This window comes from Emys orbicularis, chromosome 10 (assembly GCF_028017835.1).
Source record: "Emys orbicularis isolate rEmyOrb1 chromosome 10, rEmyOrb1.hap1, whole genome shotgun sequence".
In the NCBI taxonomy this organism is placed as follows: domain Eukaryota; kingdom Metazoa; phylum Chordata; order Testudines; family Emydidae; genus Emys; species Emys orbicularis.
The window spans coordinates 33,637,873-33,663,526 of NC_088692.1; the positions used below are offsets into that span (position 1 = coordinate 33,637,873).

Here is a 25,654-nt window from a genome sequence, read left to right on the forward strand (position 1 = left end):
GTCTTTGGGGAACCCTGCGCACGGTGAGCGGAAGCAGATCAGATCAGATCTCCTTGTGTGTATGAGAGAGGAGGTTTCTGGGCCAGCTCCGCACCCTGGCCACTCATGCTAACAGGGCTGAGTTACCCACACGTTTATGGGCTCACATACAGCCATAGGGCCTCCTGCAGGAGCATTCAGCGAGGGGCTGGGGGAGGGTGCTCAGCATAGCAGGGACAGGGCTCCTCTGTTCCTGTCACAGCAGCGGTGGCTGGAGGCACCATGTGCCCCGAGTCGCAAGGAGTGGGCTGAACTCACCTCGCTCTCTTGGGGAGAGGGACACTGGTGCTCTGCCCAGCAGCCTCCCCTCGGAGCCTGGCGGGGTGCTTGGCCTGGCTAGCGCTGGGCAGAGGGGACTCAGGAATGCTGCCAGTTGCTGCCAGGGGCTGGGATCAGAGCTGCCAGGTCAGTATACAAAGGAGGCACAAGCTGAGCCGTCTGGAGAGAGAAACCCAGGGAGCAGCTGAACTCCCGGATTTCAGGCCAGTTGGCTCCCACACCCTGCTCTGGGGCCTGTTACTGCCACCCCGTGGTGAGGGGAAACCATTGCAACAATGCACCATCCTGGGCCGAGCTGGAAGGGCAGGGAGGGGAGAAGAGGCCAGCCTGGTACTGACACATTCAGCTAGTCTGCCCCCACCACAGCCCCACCCTGAAAGGCTCCTGCCGCCCCATGCAATTCCCTGCGCGTAAGAGAGAATGAGACGACGTACCAGCTTACTCCTCTATCCCAATAGAGCAGGAATCGGGACCCAGTGCTGCCCAGGGCAGGAGCAGGGAGGCAGGCAGAAGGAAGGAGACATTAGAGAGATGCTTAGAACAGACTGCGACTCTACAGGAGAGAACAGGCTGCAACGACTATGGCTGATGGAGCTGCGCTGCGAGCAGCTCAGCCACGAAGCCCCCCGAAGCGCAATCCCCCACCCGCGGCACAGTGAGTGGGGCCCGGCCTGCCCAGAGATGGGCCCCTCCCCCGCACAGGATGAGCCCAGCGCGCCGCGTGTGGATCGTGGTGACAGCATGCATGCTCAGCGGCCCCAGCGTGGCAGGCCCTGCCTCTCCCTCCCTGGGTCAGCAGTATGGAGACAAGGAGTAATAAAGCCAGGAGCCTGCACTCTTCTCTGGGTGTGCCCGGGATCTGCTGCCAGGTGGGCTCTTACCCTTGGAGGGAGCTCACAGCTGGAGCGCCAGGGCCAGTGATCAGATGTGGCCATCACTAGAGGAGGGAGACCAGGGGTTTTCAGCCCCCCACCACGTTATGCCTCAACTCATGTATGCATGAATCTTCGGTTGGGGGTGGGAGAAGAGAGAATCTCACCAACTCACATGGGGAAGCCACTATCACACTTGCAACTGGGTTGCCCTCTAGTGGCTGCAGCCCAAAGAGCAGAAAGGAGGAAAGGGGGTGGGGTGGGGGGCTGGAAGCAGCAAGACAAAAAGGTGAGGGAGGAGGGGACGGCAAAGGGAGAGAGGGGAAGTGGAGATATAGGGCAAGTTACCTCTCTGGGAGCCCCACTTGCCCATGCCCCTGGGGGCAGCAGTTAGCTCCATATGATCATGGCAAGTGGGTGCTTTAGGGGAGAGTTTCGCTCTCTGCTGGAGACGAGCTGCCTGATGCAACGATCCAGGCAAGCAAGCTGCAAGCAGGGTGGCTCAGCCCGCAGCGAGTACGCACAGCACAGACCCCTTGCCAAGCCACGGCAGTGCAGCCCCCCACCAATCAGTGCCGTGCCAGCACAAGGAGACCTCCCCCGGCCCCCGGGCTGGGCTGTTACCTGGCAGGTACACATCGACTGGGGGGTCGCTCTCCGACTGCGTAAGGCTCCTGTGCTCGCTGCAGCTGCTCTCCGGCAGGATGTCTTCCATGGAGGGCAGGCGGCTGCCTGGAGTCAGCAGAGAATGCGGACAGCTTAGTCCCGATGCAGCGAGTGGGAGCCTTCCCTCCAGAGGAGAGGCCAGTGTCAACAAGGGCCCCCACTGGCATGTTCATGGGGAGAACAGGTTCCTTCCCCACGGCCCCTTGCCGCGCCCTGCAAACGCTGCCAGGTGACACGGCCAGCGACTGAAAAAGGCACTTCTCTTGTCTGCAGCCGAGACGCTTGAAGACACATCAGGCCTAGGGAGCCCAGCGAAGTCGTGCAGCGCCTCCTGCCATTTGTCCTGCCAGCCCTGCCCTGGGCACTGATCACAGCACCAGAGGGCGAATCCTAGCAGCACTGAGCCAGCCCCACGCATGCAGGACACAGCCTGGGTCTTGCCCACCGAGCAGCGCTGGAGTGGGGAGATGGCCACCTGGCATTGGGCAGGATGGAGAACCCACCCCCGGTGCTCTCCTCCCTCCCCATGTGGAAGGCACCTCCCACAGCGGATCAACAGGCAGCCCGGTGCTACTGAGGGTTTGTCTAGGGAATGAGATCTAGGCTTTTAAGTTGCAGTGAAATTTCCCATCAAGTGTTTGGGAATGGTGGGTGCTGCCTGGCACAATGGCCAACCGAGAGCCTCTGCCTCCCTCCTGGCCCTTGAGCGCAGGCTGGGGAACATGGTGACAGCAGCAAACGGGAGGGGAACACACACAACCAGCCTGGCGCTGCACTACTGATCTGCCCCGTCAGACCACCCTGGGAGAGCTCAGCTCCAGGGAGAGCCAGCTGGGAAGGAACGTGCGAGAAATTTCAGTCACTGTCGCTTTCCTAGTTCCCAACTGGCGCGGTTTCCCCTTCAGCTTCGGCCACTGTCCAAATGCAGTTTTTAAACACTCCCTTTGGAAGATCTGAGACACGAGAAGCGCTGGAGAGTGTCGCAGCGCACAGAGCTCTGCAGATCTTGATAGTTGGGGATTGGTCCTGTTTTGAGCAGGGGGTTGGACTAGATGACCTCCTGAGGTCCCTTCCAACCCTGATATTCTATGATTCTTCACACAAAGATCCCTGTTGCACAAAGTGCATGTTTCACTGGGCCCCAGCAGACATGGGTCAGGCGCTGTGTCTGTGCACAAGCACTAGGGGGCGCTCAGTCTCCAAGGAGATCAGTGACCTGGGCATGTGATCCCAGGCTGAGACCACATCCAACCCCAAGAAGCACCTTCCAGGGGGATTAGAAGGAGCCCTGCCATAAGCCAAGAGAGCAGGGGGTCACTTCCAGCCCCAAACTCCACCCTCTAGACTGACTTGTCTCATAGGTATGGGCAGGACGTACCTTGCTGCAGGGACGAGATCTCCTCGATTTCTTCAGCCACCATGCTCTGGAAAAGGAGAGAATAGAACAATCTCTGCAGGCTGGAACCCCTCCCCTCGGACTCAGTATACTCTACCGACGCGCTCAGCAGGCTGTGCCCAGGATGGGGGCCTGTCTGATCATGCCCTGATACAGGGTGCCCACCATTATCACCACACTAGTGCCATACTGGCCTGGGGAATGAGGGTGCCCACCTGTCCAGGCACACCACCCCCTGCTGAAACCCCCTCCTGGAGGTTCCCGGGTGTCAGATGCTGATTGTGGGTGCACCGGGCAGGCCCAGGCTGGGGGGTTCAGAGCTAGGAAGCTGCAGAGCCAACTGCAGTGATTGGAGCCAGAATTAACCTAGATCTCTCACTAAGGATGCCACCCAGGAACCCTTTTGCACCGGCAGGAGCATCCCATGTTAACAAAGCCCTTCAGGCGCCAGCCCCAAGGCGTTAGAAATGCCCTCCCTGGCTGTAATTGTAATTGTTCCCATTGTGCCCGGGGGAGGGGTTGGCAGCATGGGAAACCCAAGGCATTGGGGGTGGGGGATAGAGAGCTGTGGACTTAAGGGAGGAGGGGAAGTGTTCGGGGCTCCCCAGGAGTGGACTCCGGGCTCCTTCCCGTCCTACACTAAAGGGTTTACCCTGAGCCCTGTTACTCAGGAAGAGCCTGCCCGAAATGCAGCTCCCCAGACCAGCACCCGTAGCCAGCTGTCATGCTGCAGCCCAGGGAGGGGCCCTTCGCTGGTGCAGGGCTATGGGGCAAGGAGCAGCCAGGGTTGAGCAGCGTTTGGGATGGGGACTTACTCCAGGAGAGCTGTTCTCCCTCAGCACCAGCTCGGCCCCGCTCAGCGCTGGCTGGGAGTCCGAGTCCTCAGAGAGCTTCTCCTCATCCTCTTCGTGGATTGGAGACGAAGGAGATCGTAACGCACTGGGGAGGGAGGGGGAAGAGTGATGTTGCAGAGAGCCACAAAACACAGTGACTTCCATTCCCATGGCACCTCCCAGCCCCCGGCAGGCACAGCACAGTGGAAACGGCAGAAGCCAGGAGGTGCACAAGACTGCAGGCAGGGGTACGTGGGATCACGAACCTCCCTCTCATAGAAAGGGCCACAAGAGCATAAGCAGCCGCTTCAAGTGCTCAGACCCCTGTGCGTCTCATCTGAGACACACGCCAACAGTCACTTGCACAGAACCTGCTCAGCAGGGCGAAGGGCCACCTCAGGCCTGTTGGGATCTGAACCTGGCATTCCCAGGAGTTTCAGCCCCTTCTTGCAATGCTTGTCAGGGCTCTGCTTCCCGACTGGGCCTCCACGTGTCAAGGGCAGGTTCACCTGCAGCCCTGGGCTTGGGGCGCACGATCCCAGAAAATGCTCAAAGGAAGCATGGGCATGGAACTGGGGGTGCAGGACATGCAGGGTGTGAGAGCACGGCTGAAAAACCAGCTTGAAAATCAACTTTCTTCGGCGAGCAGTGAGCCTCCATGGAGTCCTCCAGCAATCGCAAGACAGGCATTTCTAAGGCTAAACGTGCAGGCACCACCCCAACCTCCCAGCTCTGAGCAGCTGTCGTCCGCCCACTGCTGCAGGGTTAGCAGTGCCGGGAGAGCTAGGCGGCAATGCAAAGCCATGGGCCAGGCAAGCCAAGGAGGAGATGACAGGGCTGTACTGTGCTGGGGTGGACCCAAAAGGCCCATGTGAGGAGCAGACTCCTTTGTTCCTTTGTTGGGGCTGACCTGTCTGGAGATTTGCTCCGCTTGCTCTTTTGAGGGCCACTCTCCATGGCTCTGTCAATCCCGGCTAGCGGGCGGCCGGCAGGGGGCAGCCCATCCACCACGCCGGTGTAACTGATTTCCTCGTACAGAGGAGCGGAAGGGACGGATGGGGAGATGGAGCGGAGGCCATTCAATGCTTCCAGCAGCGAAATGGGCTCATATCCTGGAGGGATGTTGTCGGAGCTCTGCAGGTGAGGAAAACAGGGGTAATGTTAGGCAACGCCACAAAATTGGACCCAGTGTGAAACTGGGATCCCTTCTTTATTCTTTGCACAGTAAATCCTTTGCTCCTTTCGTGGTTAATTTAAAGGGGCACCATCAGCTTAAAGTTTTGTGCGCACATCTGTTTCAAACAACAGTCAAAATTCTATAAGGGAAAGATTAGAGAGAGCAATATCTTATGTGCTTGCTATTTGTCAGTTTATTTCTTTTGCACATCCAACAGCCCTTCCTGCTGCTTCCTCCACATAGCGAGTTTCCTTTGTTGTCTGTCTGGGTCTTTCACATGACTGGGAAACCGGCGGCTGAGGGGATATGCAGTACATGTTGATGGTGTCCTGTTAAAAGCAGCTAAACCAATGTCAACTGAACCCAATTATTAATCACCATCATCAGCGGCAAACTGCACCTCCATTCTGCACCGCGGTGCTCATGTTTTGGGGGCGGGCCGGTAAATTCACGAAGGGAAGTTTTTATTGCGCTGAGGAGGAATATAAAGAATATGTTCAGCTCAGCATCTCTGCCGCTGACTGAGATGTTATAACCAGTTCACTTTGTGATGCCTTTCAGTGCCAACAACGTCTGCTCTGACAAAGCACAAGTGCCTGGTAGAGGTTGGTGCATGCGTGCCGGAAGCGAGGCAGCGAGGTACAGCACATTGTAGGTTTAGGCACTTGGAGAGGCAGTGAGGGATAGTGGGCTAAGCAAGCAATGAAATACTTAATTGCATTGACATTAAAACTGCCCCTAGGTTCCGGGATTATTGCCCCACCAAGCTGGAGGGGCACTGTTTACAGACACCGGCTCAGAGCTCCTGTTTCAGGAGGCAGCAGACGTGAGGAGACAGTAACAGATTGGTTTATATTGGGGACGTTTTTGTCGCAGTCATGAGGGGCAAGAACCAACCTTTTGATTTTATGTTTTCTTTCTAAGTGAAAGCTCAGGTGCTGTAGCTCAGTTCTGAGGCCGGGGGTGGATCCTGCAGTGAAGTCCACAGCAGGGCCCACGCAGGGCCCTGCGAATCAGTCACTGAAATTTACACACATCTTTAAGCAATGGCTCCCTCTCGTTGGGCACTAACCACCCAGCTGTCCCTGAAGCCTATTGCTCTGCCTACAGCACCACTGCAGGGTGCCCTGCGTGACCCTCGGAAGGCTGCATCTGCAGCTTGCAAGGAGGCTGCGGGCTCTGTCAAGCTTGTATAACAGCATCAGACAACAGCCCTCATCTTTAATGAAGAGATGCAACCTGCAGAGAACACAGGTCCCAGTGTGCCATGCTCCACCATGAGCCAAGCCCCCAGGCTGCTTGGAGCAAGAGGAAGCAGGAGCCTCCCTGGTACTGAAGATGAGGGTAGATGCAGGCCTCATGGGATAGGTCTAGGGGATAAAAATGGATCGCTCCTTCCTCTCTTAGGTCCATCACTTGCATTTATACTTCAGCTGTGCTTCCCCCTCCTGCTTGCCAAGGCGCAGCCCCTGCCCGGTGGTGGTGGCTGATTCGTTGCGCTGCACCCCAAGCATGAACAAGTCCCAAGGTGCAAACACTCACTCAACTGTCAACTAGAAGAGTTTTAGAGAGGTTTTTTTAAGCAACTTCACAACCAAAGCTGTTTTGCTTTACACAAGGTGTGCAGGGGTCTCTTTCCCAGTCAGTTCTGCTTGCATCTGAGACTTGGTTTGACTCTGCTATTGTCAACCCCAACCTCTCTGAACAAGAGTTTTACAAAGAGAGCCCAACACGCCCTTCAAAGAGATCAGGGGCTAGACAAGCTCCAACAAGCAATCCCATGGGTGGAACAGGAACTCGATAGAGGCTCTTTTGCCCAGTCCTAGGAGTCTGGAGCAGGAAAACAAGAAAGAAGGGGTTGTGATCTCAGGGTTCCAGGGTGGGGGCCAGGAATCCCTGTGTTCTGATACCGACTCCCTTTGGACTTCAGGCAAGTCTCCCAAAACTCTCCGTGCCTCAGCTTACCCACTCACTGTTTCCCTTGCACATTTCCTGTTGGGTAGGGAGACAGTGCTCACTTTGGGGGATTTAAAGGGACAGTTAAGATCATAATCATACTTGAAACAAGAATTTTCCTTTCCCATGTCACTCCCAGCTGAGACCATTCCCATGGACAGAGCTTTATAACTAGCTGACTAGCTCTTCGTGAGGCTGTCTCCACCTTACTCTGCACCCTGCTTCGGCAATCGCGCTGGCTGGGGCAGGTTCATTTGCTGGGTCTCAGCACTACTCCAAGGCTGCTGGGTGAAATCTGATTGTAACTGAGTTTTTACAAAATGCCACGGATGCCCGTTTCTGTTCCCATCACAGTTTGTAAAACAATTGCCCACAAAATCCCACCTTGGCTACTTATCAGCACCTCTCTCAACGTACTGACTGCCTTTCCGAAGAGTAGCGATTGGCCAACCAAACCTGCTCTCTGCTACGCTGAGCAGAGAGGGTCTTGCCCCCCAGCCCTTTGCCCGGCAAAGCATTGGATCCTCACTGCCGACTGGAAATCAGCCCCGAGACCTTTTTTAAACCGAAACTCGCTCAGCTCAGTCAGGTCAGGGAGATACCATGCCCAAACTCTGCATTCTGGCGCCCACTTCTTGTCTGTAGTGACCGCTCCCCCCCTCAGACAGGATTTCATGAGCCAGGGGAGCTTAAAGATGAGTGATCCAGGCTCATGGGGTGAAGGGGTCCCAGTCGCTCAGTCAAGAGGGTCTATTTGTGGTTTGCTCTGCAACCACATCACTGACAACGAGCAGTGCCTGCCCTTGTGAGCAATGTTCAGGATGGAGGCTTCCATTCTAGAGTCCGCAAAGGAATGGGCCAGGACGATGGGAACTGTGTTTATACCTGCAGGCCCCAGTATTTTGGAGCACAGCAACGAGTACGTATAGCGATACGTCAGAACAAGGGCAAGGGGAGCAAGTCTCTGAACAACGCACTGGAGCCGTCTTAGGCTACACCTTCTTCCCTGACGGGGCTCGTTCAGAACAGCGAGCAATGCTGTATTTGACAGTCCCCCAGTGGTGCTGATCACACTAGCTCTGGGAGATCTCACATATCTCACTATAATTAGCCGTGTACTTACACTGGTTGGGATATGAGCTTCCCCAGGAGAGCTGCACATATAGGGTTATTAGCCAGCACACGAGCAGACCTTAGAGGGGAATCAGGAGGCCAACGGCATTTCATCAAAACAACTTGCGGATGCAGATTTACACACAAGCTCAAACTGTAACCAATTATTCTTCCAACCCCAGAGCTGGGCCACCCCCCTCCAGGACAGGCACTGTATCCCGCATGGCCCAGGGAAACCTCTTCATGCTATGGCACATGGTAGCAGTTCCCGCTCAAAGTCATGCTGGCTAACAAAAGAGCGGAGACCGGGCCTGAAACAGCTTCATAAACCTGGCGTGGAGGGTAGCAGCCATTCTGAAAAGCCACAAGCCATGGGGAGGGGCTGCTCTCCAGCTATCAAGGGGTTCAAGAAGAGCAGGAGGTTCGAATGCTCAAGCATGAAGCTGATCCAAGTAGGAAAGGTTCACCCCAAACACAGTTCGAAGGGCCTTGGCCAACAGCCTCAGGAAAGGACATCCATAGACGGACCAAGCCAATGGAAATGGAGCCTGGGCATGGAGAACAGAGAGCCTGCCCGATCTCCGCTCGCTGGGTGGGGGGACACAGGGCCAGAAGCCACACAGGGTTGTGAGTTACTTACAGAGTGCTCATCATGGTCCATGGTCTGGGCCAGGACGGGCGACAGAGCCCCAGGCTTCTTCCTCACGGCTCGGATCTGCAGCAGGGCGCGGAAGGCTAGGAGGGAACATTGTACAGGTGACTAGACGGCAAAAGCAGCGCGTCAGACAGCGCCACCTTGTGCCACAGCCACTCCGCTAGGACACGGCTCAGACACTGCGCTAGCGGGCAGAATTCACCATGGTGAGACCCTGCACCCCGGAGAGCAGGGGCTCCTGGGGGGAGCTGCCTCCAGCTGACTGGCACCAATTTCAGGCTAAGGTCTCGCAGCTGAACAGATGGAAGCCAAGTGCTGATGTCCAGTCCCCTTAGCTCATCTGCTAGTGCAAGAAACTGGAGAGAGGAGCAGTCTGCCAGCAGACAGAGCCCTTGGCCCCAAGCAGCGTCTCTAGTGAATGAAATGGCAGCTCTATTTATATGGAAATACAGCCCCATGACCTTCTGGAAGCGCCCACTCTCATAACTAACCTGGGGGGTGCTGCTTCACCTGAACATGGCCCTACATCTGCTGCCAGCACCAGCTGTGTCAGTCTGCACCCAGCCAGTAACCCGCAGGGAGGAGAGGGGCTGACGCATGGCGGGAGGCCAGAAGTTGGTACCCGAGTACACTGTGATGATCCCCAACGCAGGCCCAGGGCAAAGATGCAGTCACCAGGCCCGGGCACCTTGGGGCAGCTCTGCAAGGCCCTCAGACTGGCGGGGCCCCCAGCCATGGCTCAGGAAGACACCCTGGTGCATGGGGTGCTGCACTAGTGCTGAGAGGTGTGGGGGTGGGGCCAGGCCTGGGGCTACTCCCAGAGAAGTGGGAAGGACAAAGAAAAGCAGGCCAGGCCCTGACAGATTTGCACGCAGAGTGCCAAGGAGACCGTCAGCAGCTCTCTGTGACTGCTCTGCAAGAACTGCACCAGGGGGCAGGAGACACAGCTCCCCCTGCTATTTCTCAGCCTCAGATTTGTGGCTCCAGGCCAGGGTGGGGGTGAGGAGCTGGCCACTGTTAATGGGGCATTAATTTTCTGGTAACGGGGGGAGTTAAGCGATGACTTGTTCACACGCTGGGGTAGGAGGCACATCAGATGTGCTGAAATCCCCCAATGAACAAGACTCCGAGATGGTCTGAAATGGGTCCCGGCCCATCCCATACAAAGGGATCAAGGTGGTTAAACTCGGGCCCCCTTGTTTCGTTGCACAGAACGTTTCAGTCACAGGCTCACGTTTGCCTCCATGTCACTACCCTAGAGTCTCTGCCCAGGGTGCAGACAAATCAATGGGTCCTTTTGAGGGAAAAAAATAGATTTTTTTCTTCACTATAAATCAAGGGTTGCTATTTAAATTACAAGTTTTTCTTTTTAAAAAGAAACCTGTTTAAAATGAAATCTGAATTTAATACAAAATACGTTAAGGCCTAAACTTACTATAATTTTTAAAAACATTTAAATAAAAAATAAATATACGGATTCCACGAGCCTCTATCAAAAACTCTGAGATAAAGTGTCTGCTTTATTGGTGTAAAGCAGGGATCAGCAACCTTTGGCACATGGCCCACCAGGGTAAGCCCCCTGGCGGGCCAGGCCGGTTTGTTTACTTGCCGCGTCTGCAGGTTCGGCGGATCGCGGCTCCCACTGGCCGCGGTTCGCCGCTCCAGGCCAATGGTGGCTGTGGGAAGCGGCACGGGACGAGGGATGTGCTGGCCACGGCTTTCCGCAGCCCCCATTGGCCTGGAGTGGTGAACCGCGGCCAGTGGGAGCTGCGATCGGCTGAACTTGTGGACGCTGCAGGTAAACAAAGCGGCCCAGCCCGCCAGGGGGGTTACCCTGGTGGGCCACGTGCCAAACGTTGCTGAACCCTGGTGTAAAGAATCCAGGGAACACATCTAGCTTTATAAATATGGCACATTAGGTAATGCACTGTATTAAGGGCTTATTTTGTTTAATAAAAAATCAATTTTATGTGCTGTTTTGTGTGTTTAATTAAATTCCAGTTACCATCCTATTGCAGCTTAACACAAATTCTGAGAAAAAAGTTAATTAGCTAGTAAATAAACAATATATCATTCACCATTTTCTAACATACTAAAAATATACAATTAATAAGAATTTGAAAATATTAAGCTATATAATTGCTTAAATAAATGTATGTAGTTATAGTGTACTGTCCTAGGTAGCAAAAAGATGTCCTAAATCTAGTGTAAAGGCTCTATTTAGTTGTAAATCAACATGTTTTAATGGTTATATCAACCAATGACAAGGCACCTTTCTGTAGAAATAACTGAAGTACAGGTGGAAAAGTTGATTTAAATTGATTACTTCAATCAAGGCTGTCCATGTGACGATTTACATCAATTCACCCTGCCTCCATCTCATTTCTTGCCCCAACTCTCTGGAGAGCTCTAATTTTGTCACTTTGCTCAGACTTAGGTTAAAGGGAGCCTATGAATATACCAGGCTTGCAACTTATGCAGCTTGCAGGTTGCTTGTGCTTAAAGACAACCCAGGGATTAGTCAGTTTCCCTGTTGCACTCAGCTGCTAGCAGGGGCAGCCTGAAGCCAGAGGTTACAGGGAGTTTGAGCTGCGTTGGCTGTAACTTTGTCTAAATTCAGTTTCAGGCCCAGACAAGAGCCTCTGATCAGGATGCTGCTGCGGACTTGGATGCTTGAGGCACTGCACACTACCCAATTGTCTAGGTAAGGGACATGCTGGACACCTAGGCAGTGCAGGCAGGCCGATATACGTGCCAAGCCAAAGGGGAACACCGGGTATTGGCTGCGTGTATCTCAAGCTATAACGTGAAGGTGCTTCTTGTGGCCTGGATGTATTATCAGGAGTATGTATCCTGCACATCAAGGGCAGCATACCAATCTCCACTCTCCAGTGAAGGGTAATGGAAGCGAGGGTGACCATCTGGAACTTGATTTTCTTAATAAAAGCGGTTCAACTTCCTGGAAGTTTTGGGGAATTAGGAATAGAATCCCTCTGTGATGACAATGAACCTTTTCTATTACACTCAATTGCAGAAGAGACCGTACTTCTTAGAGTAATACACTCTTCTGAGTTGGTCCCTGAAAAGGGACAGGGAAGGTGGGCTGGGGAGAGGGAGGTGAACCGGATAACACATTTCTCTTCACAGTGCTGAGCACCCATTTGTCTGACGTTATTTCAGTTCCAAGCACTGTAAAAGTGCAATAGGCATCTTTCAAAAGGTGGGATACATGGAGAAACTGGTATGCTGTCAAAGTGACTGTTAAGAGGCTGTCGATGTCTAGTGAGAAGGGCCTGATGGAGACAAAGCCATCTGGTGCCATTGAGAAGGCCTGGATCGTCTCTTAAGAGTCCTGGAATCTCTGCTGGAAATGTGATCTGTGGTAGGGCAGAGGTCTAAACTGTTTCCTCTTTTAGATTGGGGTGTACACCCCCATTGATCTCAGTCGTCCAGGAGTTTTTCAGGGTGCACGTGACGACGTCAGTCTTTTGAGAGAACAATTCAGACTGCTCAAATGGCAAATCCCAGATTGCAGCTCCTTTGGAATTCCAGACACCTGGAGCCACAGGGAACATCTCATTGCAAGGACAGTGGCCATGGATCACAAGGCCATATCAGTTGCATCAATAGCTACGTGGAGGGATGTTTTTGCCATGAGGTGCCCTTCAGAGCCATAAACTGTTCCCTAGGCTTCTCTGGTAGTCTGGCTAAAGCTGTAAAATTAATACAATTATATTTTCACAGGAGAACTTGACGGTTAGCCACCCTCATCTGCAGAGTAACTGTAGAGTGAGCTTTCCTGCCATATATAGCCAGTCTCTTGAGCAACTTGTCTTTAAGCTTGGCTTTGAGATGAGACAGGTGGGAATGCTCATTGGCAGCCAAAACCACCAGTGAGTTGGAGACATCAGAGAGTGTGATAACTGATAATCAGAATCCATTTGAGGAGCTTGGTAGCATCTTTCCAGTCTGTTGGCTGCAGGTGGAATAGAAGCTGGGGTCTGCCCAAGGGTTTTCTCTGGCCTCAAGCAGGGCTTCTTCAATGGGAAGGACCACACTTCCCATAGCAGGTGTTTGTGCAGCATCAAAGAGACTGTGCAGATTTTCTTGAACAAACTTCACCTGCACTCCTAAAGAATAGGCCACTCTTCTCATTAGGTCCTGGATGACCTTGAAGTCCTCTGGAGGTGACTCTGCGGGTGACAGCCTTGTCTGGAGACTATGAAGAAGTGCACGGAGGGACATCCAGGGGTTACTTGAGTATCTCATCCTCCTCAATAGGGGACAGTCGAAGGAGCCTGGTGAATGGCTTCTTGGACTGGAGAAGGGGACCCCGGCTGGTCTGAGATTCTGAAGGAGGTCTCAGCTCCCTTGGAATGGGCCACGACCAGTATGGCCAAGGGGGGAACTCCACAGTTGGAGCCTCCCACAGTGGAGGGCACCATCTTGGGGCTTCCTTGAAAAAAGACAGGTCATAGTCCTTAGAATCTGTGCCCCGTCATGATGTCTATGAGGTGATCTGAAAGGTCAGGATGGTGACAGAGTTCCGAGTCTGAAGAGGGAATGTATGACTCCTCAGGGAACAGAGGGAGCATTCCTGTTGGGGCTCATAGGGGTCTTGAGAGAGATAGGCCCTGCAGTCCGTATATAGCACGGGATAAGGAGGTCTGAATGCCGATGAGGTAATGGGTGTTGGCAGTGTTGAAGTTGACTGTATCAGTGATGACAAAGGCTTCGGTTGTGCTTATCGTGCTGGCAAAGCTGACTTCATCGGTGGTCCCGGGTATGTTGAAAATACTGGCAATGTCTACCACACCAGATGTGTCTGTGTGGATGCTGCCAGGTGTGTCTACAGTATGGACAGGGCCAATGGTGCTGATAGCACTGAGAATGCCAAAGACCCTGTGGTGGTCAATACCAGAGCTGGATGCTGCAGTAATGGAGAGGCTGGTAAAAGGAGACACCCAAGATCTCTTGCAGACAGGAAGGCTTAAGGAGCCAGAGGCACTGACTCGATCATTAGTGGATCCAGCATTGCCAAGGTGGTCTGGATTGTCTGTACAGGTGAAGAGGGGCCCAGTAAAGATAAAGACACAGGACTCAATGGCCCTGGAGGAACTGGAGTCTGATGGAGCTGGTGAGTGCTTATGTTTACAATGCCTCGAACCGGTACTGAAGGACTTACTGGAAGGCTTGCTCGGTGAAGACTGAGATTACAACTGCTTGTCAGCATCGGAATGTTTCGGGTGCTTTGAGGAGGCTGACGGTGAGAGGAAGAGCAGTGCTTTTCTCCTGACTTGCACTCCGAGATGCGGGCAGCTGGAGGGGCATTCCTTGTGGATTCAGAATCCATCATCATCTAATGTGCGGGTTCAGTTCCAAGGCAAACCAACCACCACAGTGAACTTTTCGGCAGAAATCCCTCTGCTTTTTTCTTCTAGTGTGGGAAGAGATACAAACTGGATATCTGTCCCTCACAAGACCTTTCCCTAGTTAGATTAAGCAGCTTTTGTGCCTGTCCGTGCCAAGGAACAGAGAGGGAGGCGGCGGACATGCCCCTTTCGTGGCCTTGGCTCAATGCACAGGGAGAGTAGGCGTGCATGTGCCACCTAGTGGTACTGCTGGCAAAAGCCTTTGACTTGAATGCACTGGGCACCCGTATGCCTGCAGTGTAACATACATGTGCTCAATCACTTGTTTTATCTAGTAGTTATTAAAAAAAAAATATCTACACACTTCAGCGCGTCTCCCCCCAGTGTGTCTTCCTCCCAACCCAGTTCTTATCCTTTCCCCCCACTTCTGTCTACTCCTGAGTTCTACATTCCTCTACTGTCAGCAAATAGAAACACATCAGTAGGTTTCACAGCTCTCATCTCCCTCTAGTGGCCAGTTCACAAGGAAGATAACAGCCTTCTATTACTACCAGTTACTCAGCTCAAGCGGCAGAGATCTGTGCTGTGGATCTAAAGATCCCAAACCCACTGGTGACCCATGTGAGGGTCAATATGGTTCCACATGAGGGCATCAGTTTTTTCAGTAAGTTTAAAAAAAAAAAAAAGAAAATGATATAAAAGACTATGTTCAAAAGAATGTTAAGATTGTACAGTGAAGCACTCATAAGTTAGCCTTAAATCTGGTATTTCCTGTCTGTACAACCTTAATTTGCCTGCTCCCCAATGCAAATGCATTATGATATAGTCTTTAGTTACATGATCAGATGCTGTTTTTTCCACAGGATCTTCTGAAGACCCAGCTATCCTTTTTAATGGTGATCTGGAAACAAATAGGGGTTTTCTTTGTTTGCTTTTTTATGCATAAAGAATGCCTGAAAGGGATTCTGTGGTGTCTAGAACAGGAGTTTGAGAGCGCTCTATGGTGCACACTACGTTCTAGGTCTTAGAAGCCACCAGAAACCAGCCAGAGCAGCAGTATATATGAAGCCAGGCCGTGTGCGTGTGCATATATTTAATTAACATGATTATTTGGGACCCAACTGCGCCTTTGTGGCTTCGTCACATTGTTTTTGTTATGTAAACAGCAAAAGCATAAGAGTTTTCTATTTAAAAAGAGGTTACTTTTGAGCGGGGAGGGTTCTTTTTCTTGGAGTACTCTATGGATCACTTGTTGATTCCCTGCTCTGTTCATTCCCTCTGAGGCACCTGGCATTAGCCACTGTCAGAGGACAGGATACTGGGCTAGATGGACCTTTGGTCTGACCCAGTATGGCCGTTCTTATGGAGGGCTAAAGAACTAAGGTGATATCACAAGTATCAAGGAAGTGAAACCCAAGGAATGACAAGGAGAAATGATGTCTAGTGGGACCATTTAAAAGTCTCTGCTGAAGATTTAAATATCCCCATCCTTTCAATTAAGGACCTATAAAGCTACTGCCCCCCTCCCCATTTCTCTGGTCTTTTCTCAGCAATTATTTCCCTCTCTCTCAGCTCCTCCATTACCCCTGACTCCCCCCAGCCTGTGCACTGCTTCTGGGGGTGTGGGAAATATGGTTCTGTATTGCAGTTTAAATTAATTATTACTCAGAGTTCTGTATTAATATGCCTAGTAAGGAATCTATTTGTCAAAAAACATTTCCTGAATCTTTTTTTGTTGTCTGTATTGTTACAGACATACTTGCCGACAGGTATTTTGAAATAAATGACCAAAAATAATTGAAACTGGTGTGATTATTTTGTGTTATTTTGACAAATAAAATATGCAGCATTTTGCAGAATTTTAAAATATTGTGCACAGAATTTTTAATTTTTTGGCACAGAATTCCCCCAGGAGTCATATTTGGTGCATTTATGAGCATCAGAGAGAACACTATCTTCTGAAGCAGCCGGGGACACTTAAATATTTATATTGCAGTAGCACCCAGAGACCCCAAGCAGGGTCAGCTTCCCAGTATGTTGGGCACTCCATAAATGCATACCAAGACAGGCCTTGTCCCAAAGATCTTACAGTCCAAGACAGTGAGCGGGGGACAGACTGGAGGGGATCCAGGATGGAGCAGGGGGAGAGGAACTCAAGGCAACAGCTGTAAATACATGTTTGAGGAATTTGGAGGTGAAGGGTACAGGAGAGATGGGGCAGTAATTGAAGAGGTAGGTGAGTATGGAATAGATTCAATACATCGGATACCATGGTTTGATTCCTGCTGATCATATGGCTTTGGGGTGGCCAACAAACAAGCAGGGAAAGCCAACTGCTTCAGGCCCTTTCAAACCATAACACTGAGCTGCTTAGTTTAAGGTTAGCCACCCAGCCCCAGAGATACACTGGTTACAATTCAACGAGCTTGTGTCCATGCTAGGCCCTCCCGGGGCTCAGAAGAATACTCATGCCTGGAAGAGCTCATGAGAGCCCAGGTCCAACTTGCAACCCCGCAACCGGCCTGATTAGCTCACAGCATGGGGACATGCTTGTGACCTAATCCAATTTGCCGTCTGATTCCCAGGAACTGCTGAAATACTAACAGGGCACTTAACTGGAGACAGGGCTGCAGTTACTCTGCTCTGCATCAGGCATTCATTTTTTGAATGAATAGGCCCTGAATTAGCCGATATGGAAAGGATTTAACACCTCCACGTGCCGGACGAAAAGCAGGCTGGTGGCAGAAGCCGAACAGACTCCTCACTCGCAAGAGCGCCATTGATTTAATAGAATGTCAGTGAGTTAGCATCAACCCTCTAGAGTGACAGTTTACTTCAGGAAAAACGATGGTGCTTATATAAAAGACACGCCCCTTTCCTCTCCCAGATGGGGCTGCCAGCTTGACACACAGAGTGAGTGGACTGAAAGGAAGATGAAGGTACACGTTGCTTGGACACTGGGTGGAGGAACCTAAGCAGGCTGCAGTCCATCTGGACGTTGCCTCCCCTTTTGGTCCCACTGGCCAAGCGGGAGGGGAGAGAATCAGGCAACAAGTTACTGCCCCACCCACGATCCCAGGGCACCAACCAGTCACTTGTGTTGCTGGTAGGTAAAGCCACCCCTGCCCAGCTAGGTTAGGGCTTTTGTACCCGAACGGGGAGACTGCAGCTACCCACTGGATGGCAGCGAGACCAGCGCCCTCTCTTGAGTGTACTCACGCAGCCTGCAGATGGGGCAGTTGTTGGCCTGGTAGCGCAGGGTGTCTGCACAGGAATTGCACAAGCACAGGTGCCTGCAGGGCAGGATGAGGGTGTCTCGCAGGTCGGACAGGCACACCACGCACTCGTTGCTATTGTCACTGTTCTCATCGTCGGAAGGCTGTTACGAGAAGAGAGGCAGTGCCACGTGAATGTAGGTGCTTCGCAGGGATGGAAAGGGACACTGCAATCCAATGAGGTCCTTGCAGCTCAAAGGTGAAATATGGCTCAAAAGGTAAAGGGGCTGCAATCCATACTCAAGGAGCTCAATCTATTTAACTTAAAGAGAAGGTTAAGGGGTGATGATCACAGTCCATGAGTATCTACACGGGGAATGAATATTTGATAATGAGCTCTTCAGTCTAGCACAGAAAGGTCTAACACACTATACACTTTTTAACCACTGCAACAATTTACCAAGGGTCGTAGCGGATTCTCCATCACTGGCAACTTTTAAAACCAAGACTGGATGTTTAGAAAAACATTTGTTCTAGGAAGCATTTTGGGGCAGGTCCCTGGCCTGTGTCCTACAGGAGGACCGTCTAAGGCTCCTGTCCAGCCTTCTTCCCCTGCAACCGAACAGACAACCAGCAGGGGAGCTGCTGAGCAGCAGGAGGGAAGGGGCAGCAGCTGCCCACAGCTCAAACCAGAGCTGCACCGGGGATGCTGGGGTAGCGGCAGTGGGAGGTGATGGCACCTACCATCTCCTCCTGCTAATTCACATACATTAATTTCGAAGCCCTGGATGCAGCTCAGGGAGCACTGCCCATTCAGAATCCAACACTTGTGACAGTCACCCTCCAGGGCCGCAATGCAGAGCCTCAAGGGCCTCGAAGCAGCCCCGGGGCCACAGACTGCTGCAGGGAGTTTGTGGCCTTGTTCAAAGTGAGATACCTAGGGTGGGAGAGGGAAGATGCCTCCGTCCCCCTTGGTGTAACACTGGTGCAGTCTGGGCTCTATTATACGGCTTTCATTAAACAAAGCCCTGCAACTTGCAGCTGACACTCAAATGCAGCAGTTGCTACAAAGAGGAACTTGCTCCCAGTCACAGCAGCTCCCTCTGCTGGAGCCGGGGGGGGGGGGGGGGGGGGAGGGACGGGGGGATCTTTCCAGCCCAGTAGACCCTGCTCCCCCCACACCAGCACCCCTTGCTGAAGCTGGAGCAGTCACAATTGTTGGGGCCCAACCATTAGTGACCTCAGTGATGTGCACAGACATGCTCGTCCTTTCGCGTGAGTTCCCTTTGCTGACGCACACTGGGCCGCACACCGCACTGTGGGGCGACCGAGACGTAAACAAGACGACAGCATCTGCTCCTGCCAGATGAGCGAGCCAGCCCGCTGACCACGCTAGCGAGCGGCTGGAAGCTGCCTGCGCACATCGTGTGCGCTCTTGATCTATTTCAGGGTTCCTGCATGTTGCGCAAGGACGTCCTTCCTCTCCCCTTTTCACACTGGCGGCTCAGTGTACTGGAACTGAACGACAAACAGCCCGAAATCACGAACTGACTAGGCTCTGTCTGAAAGAACTGAGTCCAAGGGCTCATCAGAAGACAGCAGGAGCACAAAGAGGAGTCTCTTAGGAGACCAGGTAATAGGATCTGAAAAAAGTTCCCAGCCTCCCGATGGTGCTACTTGGTGGAGCAGCCACATAGAGGGCACAGATGGTTAGCACAGGACTGGGAAAAGGCTGGGGGAGAAGGGGCGGGGCTTCCTCTGTTCAGTTCCCTTCCGAACCCCGCTCCCTCCCGCAAGCGCAGCATTGGGGAATCGAGTACAGCACTCACAAAAGCAGTCGAATTTGTAGCAGCCAACACCTGACACTCACCATGCTTCTTATCTGCAGAGCACTTCACAGATGAATACTCTCAGCCTCTCCCCCCGTCCCCCAAACTGGAAAGGTCAGCATTACGGATGGGTAAACTGAGGCTCAGAGAAGTTACATGACTTGCCCAAGGCCATGCAATAAATAAGAACCCAGGATCAAATTCCAGGCTTGTCTTCTCAAGAAGGGGCTGATTATGTTTGTAGTTGAAGCATTTTCCATATAATCCCTTTGGCACTAGTGAGACTCCCCAGAGTCAACTCCTCCACTGCTGCAGGGACATGCAGAGAACAGCAGTCCATTCCAACACCTGCCCATGCCCAAGGGATGCACTGCACTGGCAGACCCGGCACATGGGGAATCTTAACCCCTGGCAATGAGGAGCCAGCCTGCACACACTAACAGCGCAGCCACAGTAGCAAACCTCAGGGATCACGAGGAGAGAGCCCTCCTCAGCCTGCCCTGTGTTAATGGATGAGTCAGTTGCAAGGAGCGATCTCGGGGGTTGGGGTGGGGGTGGGATCAAGGGCCACTTCCAGGGGAGGAAAAGGAAGACATTTCTGGGCTGGGAAGCAGCCTGTGCAGGGCACCAGAGACAGAGCACACAGTAGCTGAGACTGGCACGGCTCTTCTCGTGATAGATCGTTATTGGTATGGGCTATGCAGAGAGGTGTCCACTGAAACTCAGCAGCAGCTGGTGCCTAACTCCCTCTAGCTCCTTTGAACATCAGGCACAGCACCCATCCTCAGGCTGCCGAACAAAACCTAAGGGGACAAATTCACCACTGACTGTGGCATCACAACAGAAGGGCCTGGCCTGCCATGATTAGTAGTAAGGTAACATGGCCTATTTCAATCCCAAACTGAGTGAGGGGCAGCGGCTGTGAGGAGTCTCTGATCCCCCCGTCACCTCCGGTACATAAAGTATCAGCCCATAAACAAACTCCAAGGAGAAGCCAAGCCCGGCTGGCAGCACAGCCAGGCCCCGCATGTGACTCAGCGTGCAGAAGGGGGTTTCTAGGCACCAGTACCTTTGTCTCCTGGTTGTTTTTATTCTCGATGCCATAGATCTCCTGAAGCAGGTAACTCACCCGATCCACCTAGGAAAGAAAGGGACATCACTTAGCCTAGGAGTCACGGCTGCTCCATTTGAATTTATTCCATTTTAGTCACTTCACCTGTAACAAGGGAGAGAATGGGCTGGCACCCGGAGCCATGCCACAGCCTAAGGCAGGGGTAGGCAAACTTTTTGGCCCAAGGGCCACATCTGGGTGGGGAAATTGTATGCAGGGCCACGAATGTAGGGCTGGGGCAGGGGGTTGGGGTGCAGGAGGGAGTGTGGAGTGTGGAGTGTGGGAGGGGGTGCGGTGTGCAGGAAGGGGCTCAGGGCAAGGGGTTGGGGTGCAGGATGGGTGTGGCAGGGGGTTAGGGGACTCAGAGCAGGGGTTTGGGGTTCGGGGTGCAGGCGGGGTTCGGGGTGCAGGCTCCGGCCTGGCACCACTTACCTTGAGTGGCTCCGGGGTGGCAGCAGTGTGCAGTGGGGCTAAGGCAGGTTCCCTGCCTGCCCTGGCCCTGTGCCGCTCCCGGAAGTGGCCAACATGTCTGGCAGTGGCTCCCGGGGGGGGGGGAGGGGGGGAAGGGAGGGCAGGCGGCTCTGCCACTGCCCTTGTCTGTGGGTACCACCCCCAAAGCTCCCATTGACTGCGGTTCCCCATTCCCGGCCAATGGGAGCTGCGGGGGGGGGGGGGCAGTGCACGGAGCCCTCTGCCACCCCCCCCCCCCCCGGGGCCGCAGGGACATGGTGCCGGCCGCTTCTGGGAGCAGTGTGGGGCCAGGGCAGGCAGGGAGCCTGCCTTAGCTATGCTGCGCCATGGTGCTGGCAATTCCGCAGGCCAGATTGAAAGCCCTGACGGGCCGGATCTGGTCCGTGGGCCATAGTTTGCCCTCCCCTGGCCTAGGGGATGTAGCACTGCCTGGGCAGTGCTGAAGGGGAGCTAATCTATACAAACACAGCAAAGGAGAGAGTCTGGATGAGCCACAGCCCAGCAGAGCCCCTCCCTTCGCCTTCATGCTGAGGAGGGGGCTTCAGAGAGGGATGCCGGAAAAGGGGGGGCCCAGGGGGCCATTCCTGGCGGTAAGGGCAAATGACGTGAAGGGAGGGGGAGAGGAGTGAGTGGAGGCGGGGTCTTGAGGAAAGAGGCGGGGTGAGGGCAGGGCATTGGGAGCAGGAGTGGCACTGGGAAGCGGGGCCATGGTTCCGGCACCAGTGACCCCCTCCACTTTTAGGGAGCTTCCGTCGCCCTGGCTTCAGAACTGGCTGAGGGGCAGGGACAGAACAGTGGTTACGTCAAACACAACTGATAATAGTGCACTTCAAAACACACTTGGCTCATAGCAGGCCTAAAACAGGCACCTGCAACTTCTGCTAGCTTCAATGGGTGCTGCAGGACCTGGCCCCTCTCAGGATCAGGCCCTTCTTGGTGGCTTAGCTTTAATCATGGATGGCCATGCTGAAATTCAGACCCTCCTGCTCAGTTCCGTATAGGAAAGGTTGGACAAACGCAGCAGCAGCAGGCCTCGCTTCTACACTGTGGCAGCCAAGTTTCCCCAGCACTCGTTACCAGCATGTGGTGTTCTGCTTGCAGATACACACGAGTCAACAGAGACTGAGAAATGGTTCCGTATGAGAAAGCTACTTCAGAGGGTCAGGCTCCAGAGAGCGCTCCGTGAGCGCTGTGCGTTTTGTTAAGAATTTACCTAGAAAAGTGCTTGAGCCCTTGCTGTGTCTCCACTTTAGGACTGTACATGGATAATTACTGGGATGGCATGTGCAAGCGCAAAGAGGCACTGCTGGCAAATCGCGGTAACTGGGTATGGACTGTACTGCAGCTGCTATGCATCCTTGGCCTTGCCATGTGCCCAACTTAGTGCCCCTCCACATGAAAACCCGTGGAGGAGCAGGATCAGCAGCTAGTGTGGTGATGCCTTGGCCTAGAACTCGTGTGCATGTAGTAACTAAGTCATAGGTGCAGTTCCCACTGGGGGAAGGCTTCTGAGGTTATGGTTTCCCACACTGGGGAGATGTGGCAGGGCAGGGGTCTGCCACTGCATCACGAGACAGCTGGGGTAAGACGGATCTTTTCTTCTCTGTTCCAGGAAAGGGTTGAGGGGGAGATGCTGAAAACTAAAGAGAGGAAGAAGGGCTCAGTGCTCAGAGCAGACAGGGGACTTGCCAGCAGGTGCTTCTACAGAGGATGGCTGGGGCGGCCGCGCTGGCAGATGCAGTGCTAATCTCACCTGAGCCCTCTACGCACTGAAGTGCCAAGGTAACGGACACAACCATTTATCACTGCACTTTGTTGAAGATACTATACAGCGAGCTCCACCAAAAAGCAAATCTCTCCTGGATCCACCCTGTGAAAAGCCCAGGGAGTGGGCGAAATGGTGGGGCGACTCTCAGTGACATCCTGTCCAGAGTGACATCCTGAAGATGGGACATGGAAATGTTTTACTGCATATCTCAAAACTGACCCTTTGCCACTACACTGCGAAGCCACCTGGAATCAGACGGTCGAACTCTCCCACCAGTCGGCCAGTTGAGTTTTGCACCTCCAGCCAATAACAAGAACTTGGTTGTTTGAAGGGCTGTGTCTGTGACTAAGAGCTTCAGTGCTGCAGGAAGCAGCACACACAGACGACGCAGGCCAAGCCTAATTATATCCACCCTGCTTGCCAGTTTAAAATGCTCTGACTCATGAACCAGCAGCTTAATTCCAGTCTCTCCCCATTGAACTCAGCATGGAGCCTACATCCATGCTGGAGCTGCATTTCAAGGCAATGAGGTCAGTGGTTGGACTCTGGAGTGAAATCCTCCGCAGTGTCTCTCAGCTACAGGCTGGGGAGTTTTAGAATTATTGTGTGGGAGCAGAGCGTTTATAGCTGGACATTTCAAAGAGGGCCTTGTTCCATCCTCCTGACTCCTTGGGTGATCAAGATGTGCAGAGGGGGTCAGCTCCGAGGTTGCCGATGGACGGAAGCGTGGGCACTGGAATCTAACCAGAGTGATGTGTTCCCTTTATTGAAAGGTCTCTAAAATAGAATGTAGGATCACACGCCAGTTAGAAATATACGAGGCCCATTCAATTGGGAAATCCACTCCTCCACCAAGGTAGAACGCAACTCCTGCTAGAGAGACCTTTAGATATTAATTAGTGCACTACACCCAATCTAGCCAAGAGAAACTCAGCTCAGATCATTAGCTGCGGCCCTTCCACCGCCAAAAGGCTTACAGCACTGGGCAGCCAGAAGATCTCAGGGAGTAACAGATGGTTACAAGGGTAGGGAGGGAAGGAAAGAAGTCTAATGACGGTAGGAGAAAAGTTTACATTAATATACACACACCTCACTCCACTACTTTTCAGCTCATTCTATACACACAGGGAGCAGACTAATGCCACGTTCGTTTCTGCAGTACTCTGTGTTCTTGTAGGAACAGCTTACAGGTCTATTTTAAAAACCTGGGAACATTATGGGAGGGACTGTTTAACTCCTAGATTTTATGAGCTGAGGAGGAAGGGACAATTAGGAAGGCAGAGAACTGTGTCAGCAAAGAGAGACAGACAAATACACACTATTTCACAGCAGGAATGGGCTCACTATATTGTGGTAGGCTGAGAACTGTCCTGGCGGCCAGTTAAAAGGAAACAGTTCTCCATTTCAGCAGGCTAAAGTACTAAGGGAGAGCCGTGCACATGTAATGTAAGTCCGTGCAGTAACTAGCATTTATTTGAATAGATCATTGCCATGTGGGCCAATGCTCTAGCATCAAGAACAGGCTGTTTTTGTGAGCTTGTGAATGCAACATTTCTTCCTGCTTTAAAAAAAACACCAACAAAACCAACCCCAAAGAGGAGACGCTGCTGATTTCACTGTGATTTCACAGCCGCAGGACAGCCTCCGAGATGGCATTCTGCTCTACACTGCCTGGAAGTTCTCAAATTCAGAACAACGACCGTTGGGGATAATCCCTTTCTGGGCTTTACTTCACACACATCAGTTTGTTTTCTGGGCTGAATTCTCTTGCTCCATATCTTGAACCTATTAATGGGAGCTACACGACCAGAGCAGAGACTGAGTTTTAATACAGCCAAATGCAAAGGGAGACATCTAGCAACGAGGAATGCAGGCCAGACCTTCTAAATGGGGGACTGTATTCTGGAAAGCAGGAACAGTGAAAAGGATTTAGGGGTCAGAGTGGACAAGCAATTGAACATGAACACCCAGTGCAATGCTGCAGCAAAAAGAGCTAATGTGATCCTTGGATGTGTAGACAGGGGAGCAGTGAGTACAAGCAGAAAGTGATTTTAACTCTGTATGGCACTGGCAAGACCAATACTGTAATACTGTGCCCAGTTCTGGTCTCTATATTTTAAAAAGGATGTTGAAAAACTGGCCAGGGTGTACAATGATTTGAGAACTGCAAAAAATGCCTTACAGTGAGAGGCATACAGAGCTCAATCTGTTTAGTTCATTCAAAAGGAGACTGAGAGGTGACTTTGTTACAGGGTCTAAGTACCTTCATGGGGAGAAAATACCAGGTATCGAAGGGTTCTTGAATCTAGCAGAGAACGGCAGAACAAGACCCAGCGGCTCGAAGCTGAAGCCTGACATATTAAATGAGAAATAAGGCACACGTTTTTTAAGAGTGCAGATGATTGACCTTTGGAACAAACAACCAAGGGAAATGGTGGATTCTCCATCTCCTGATGTCTTCAAATCAGTGCTGACTGCCTTGCTGGAAGATATGCTTTAGCCAAACACAAGTTATTGGGCTCAATGCAGGGGTAAGTGGGTGGTGTTGGTGGCCTATGATATACAGGATGTCAGACTAGATGATCTAATGGTCCCTTCTGGCTTTAAACTCTTTGAATCCCCAATGGCCTAGAGAAGAGTATGGGCTATGGTGAACATCAGCAATTCACCCCTCATTGTGGCCTACTGCAGATGAATGCATTTCCCCACTGCTTGAGTTCTTAGATGAGTACGTTTACAGCAGCTTGAACTAGAGCGAGCAACTCTGGCTGTGTAGATGTCCCACAGCCGGAGGCTTGAGACACTTTTCACACTGCTTTGACTCTGGAAAGCTCTTCTAAGGGCTTGTCTACACTTGAAACACTGCAACTGCGCTGCTGTAGACATTACCTACATCGACAGA

General features: G+C 52.5%; 1 protein-coding gene across 1 annotated transcript in view; it reads right to left on the reverse strand.

Annotated features, from left to right (window-relative positions):
* Nucleotides 1-756: 756 nt before the first annotated feature.
* The window catches only part of MGRN1 (mahogunin ring finger 1), a 106,284-nt gene continuing 81,386 nt past the window's right edge, over nt 757-25,654 (reverse strand). Inside the window, exons 9-16 of the mRNA XM_065412015.1 lie at nt 20,472-20,540; nt 17,578-17,737; nt 8,972-9,066; nt 4,996-5,219; nt 4,068-4,191; nt 3,231-3,280; nt 1,815-1,918; nt 757-797 (exon numbers count right to left, since the gene is read on the reverse strand). Coding sequence (XP_065268087.1) covers nt 757-797; nt 1,815-1,918; nt 3,231-3,280; nt 4,068-4,191; nt 4,996-5,219; nt 8,972-9,066; nt 17,578-17,737; nt 20,472-20,540 — 867 coding nt within the window. The remainder of the gene's footprint in view (nt 798-1,814; nt 1,919-3,230; nt 3,281-4,067; nt 4,192-4,995; nt 5,220-8,971; nt 9,067-17,577; nt 17,738-20,471; nt 20,541-25,654) is intronic.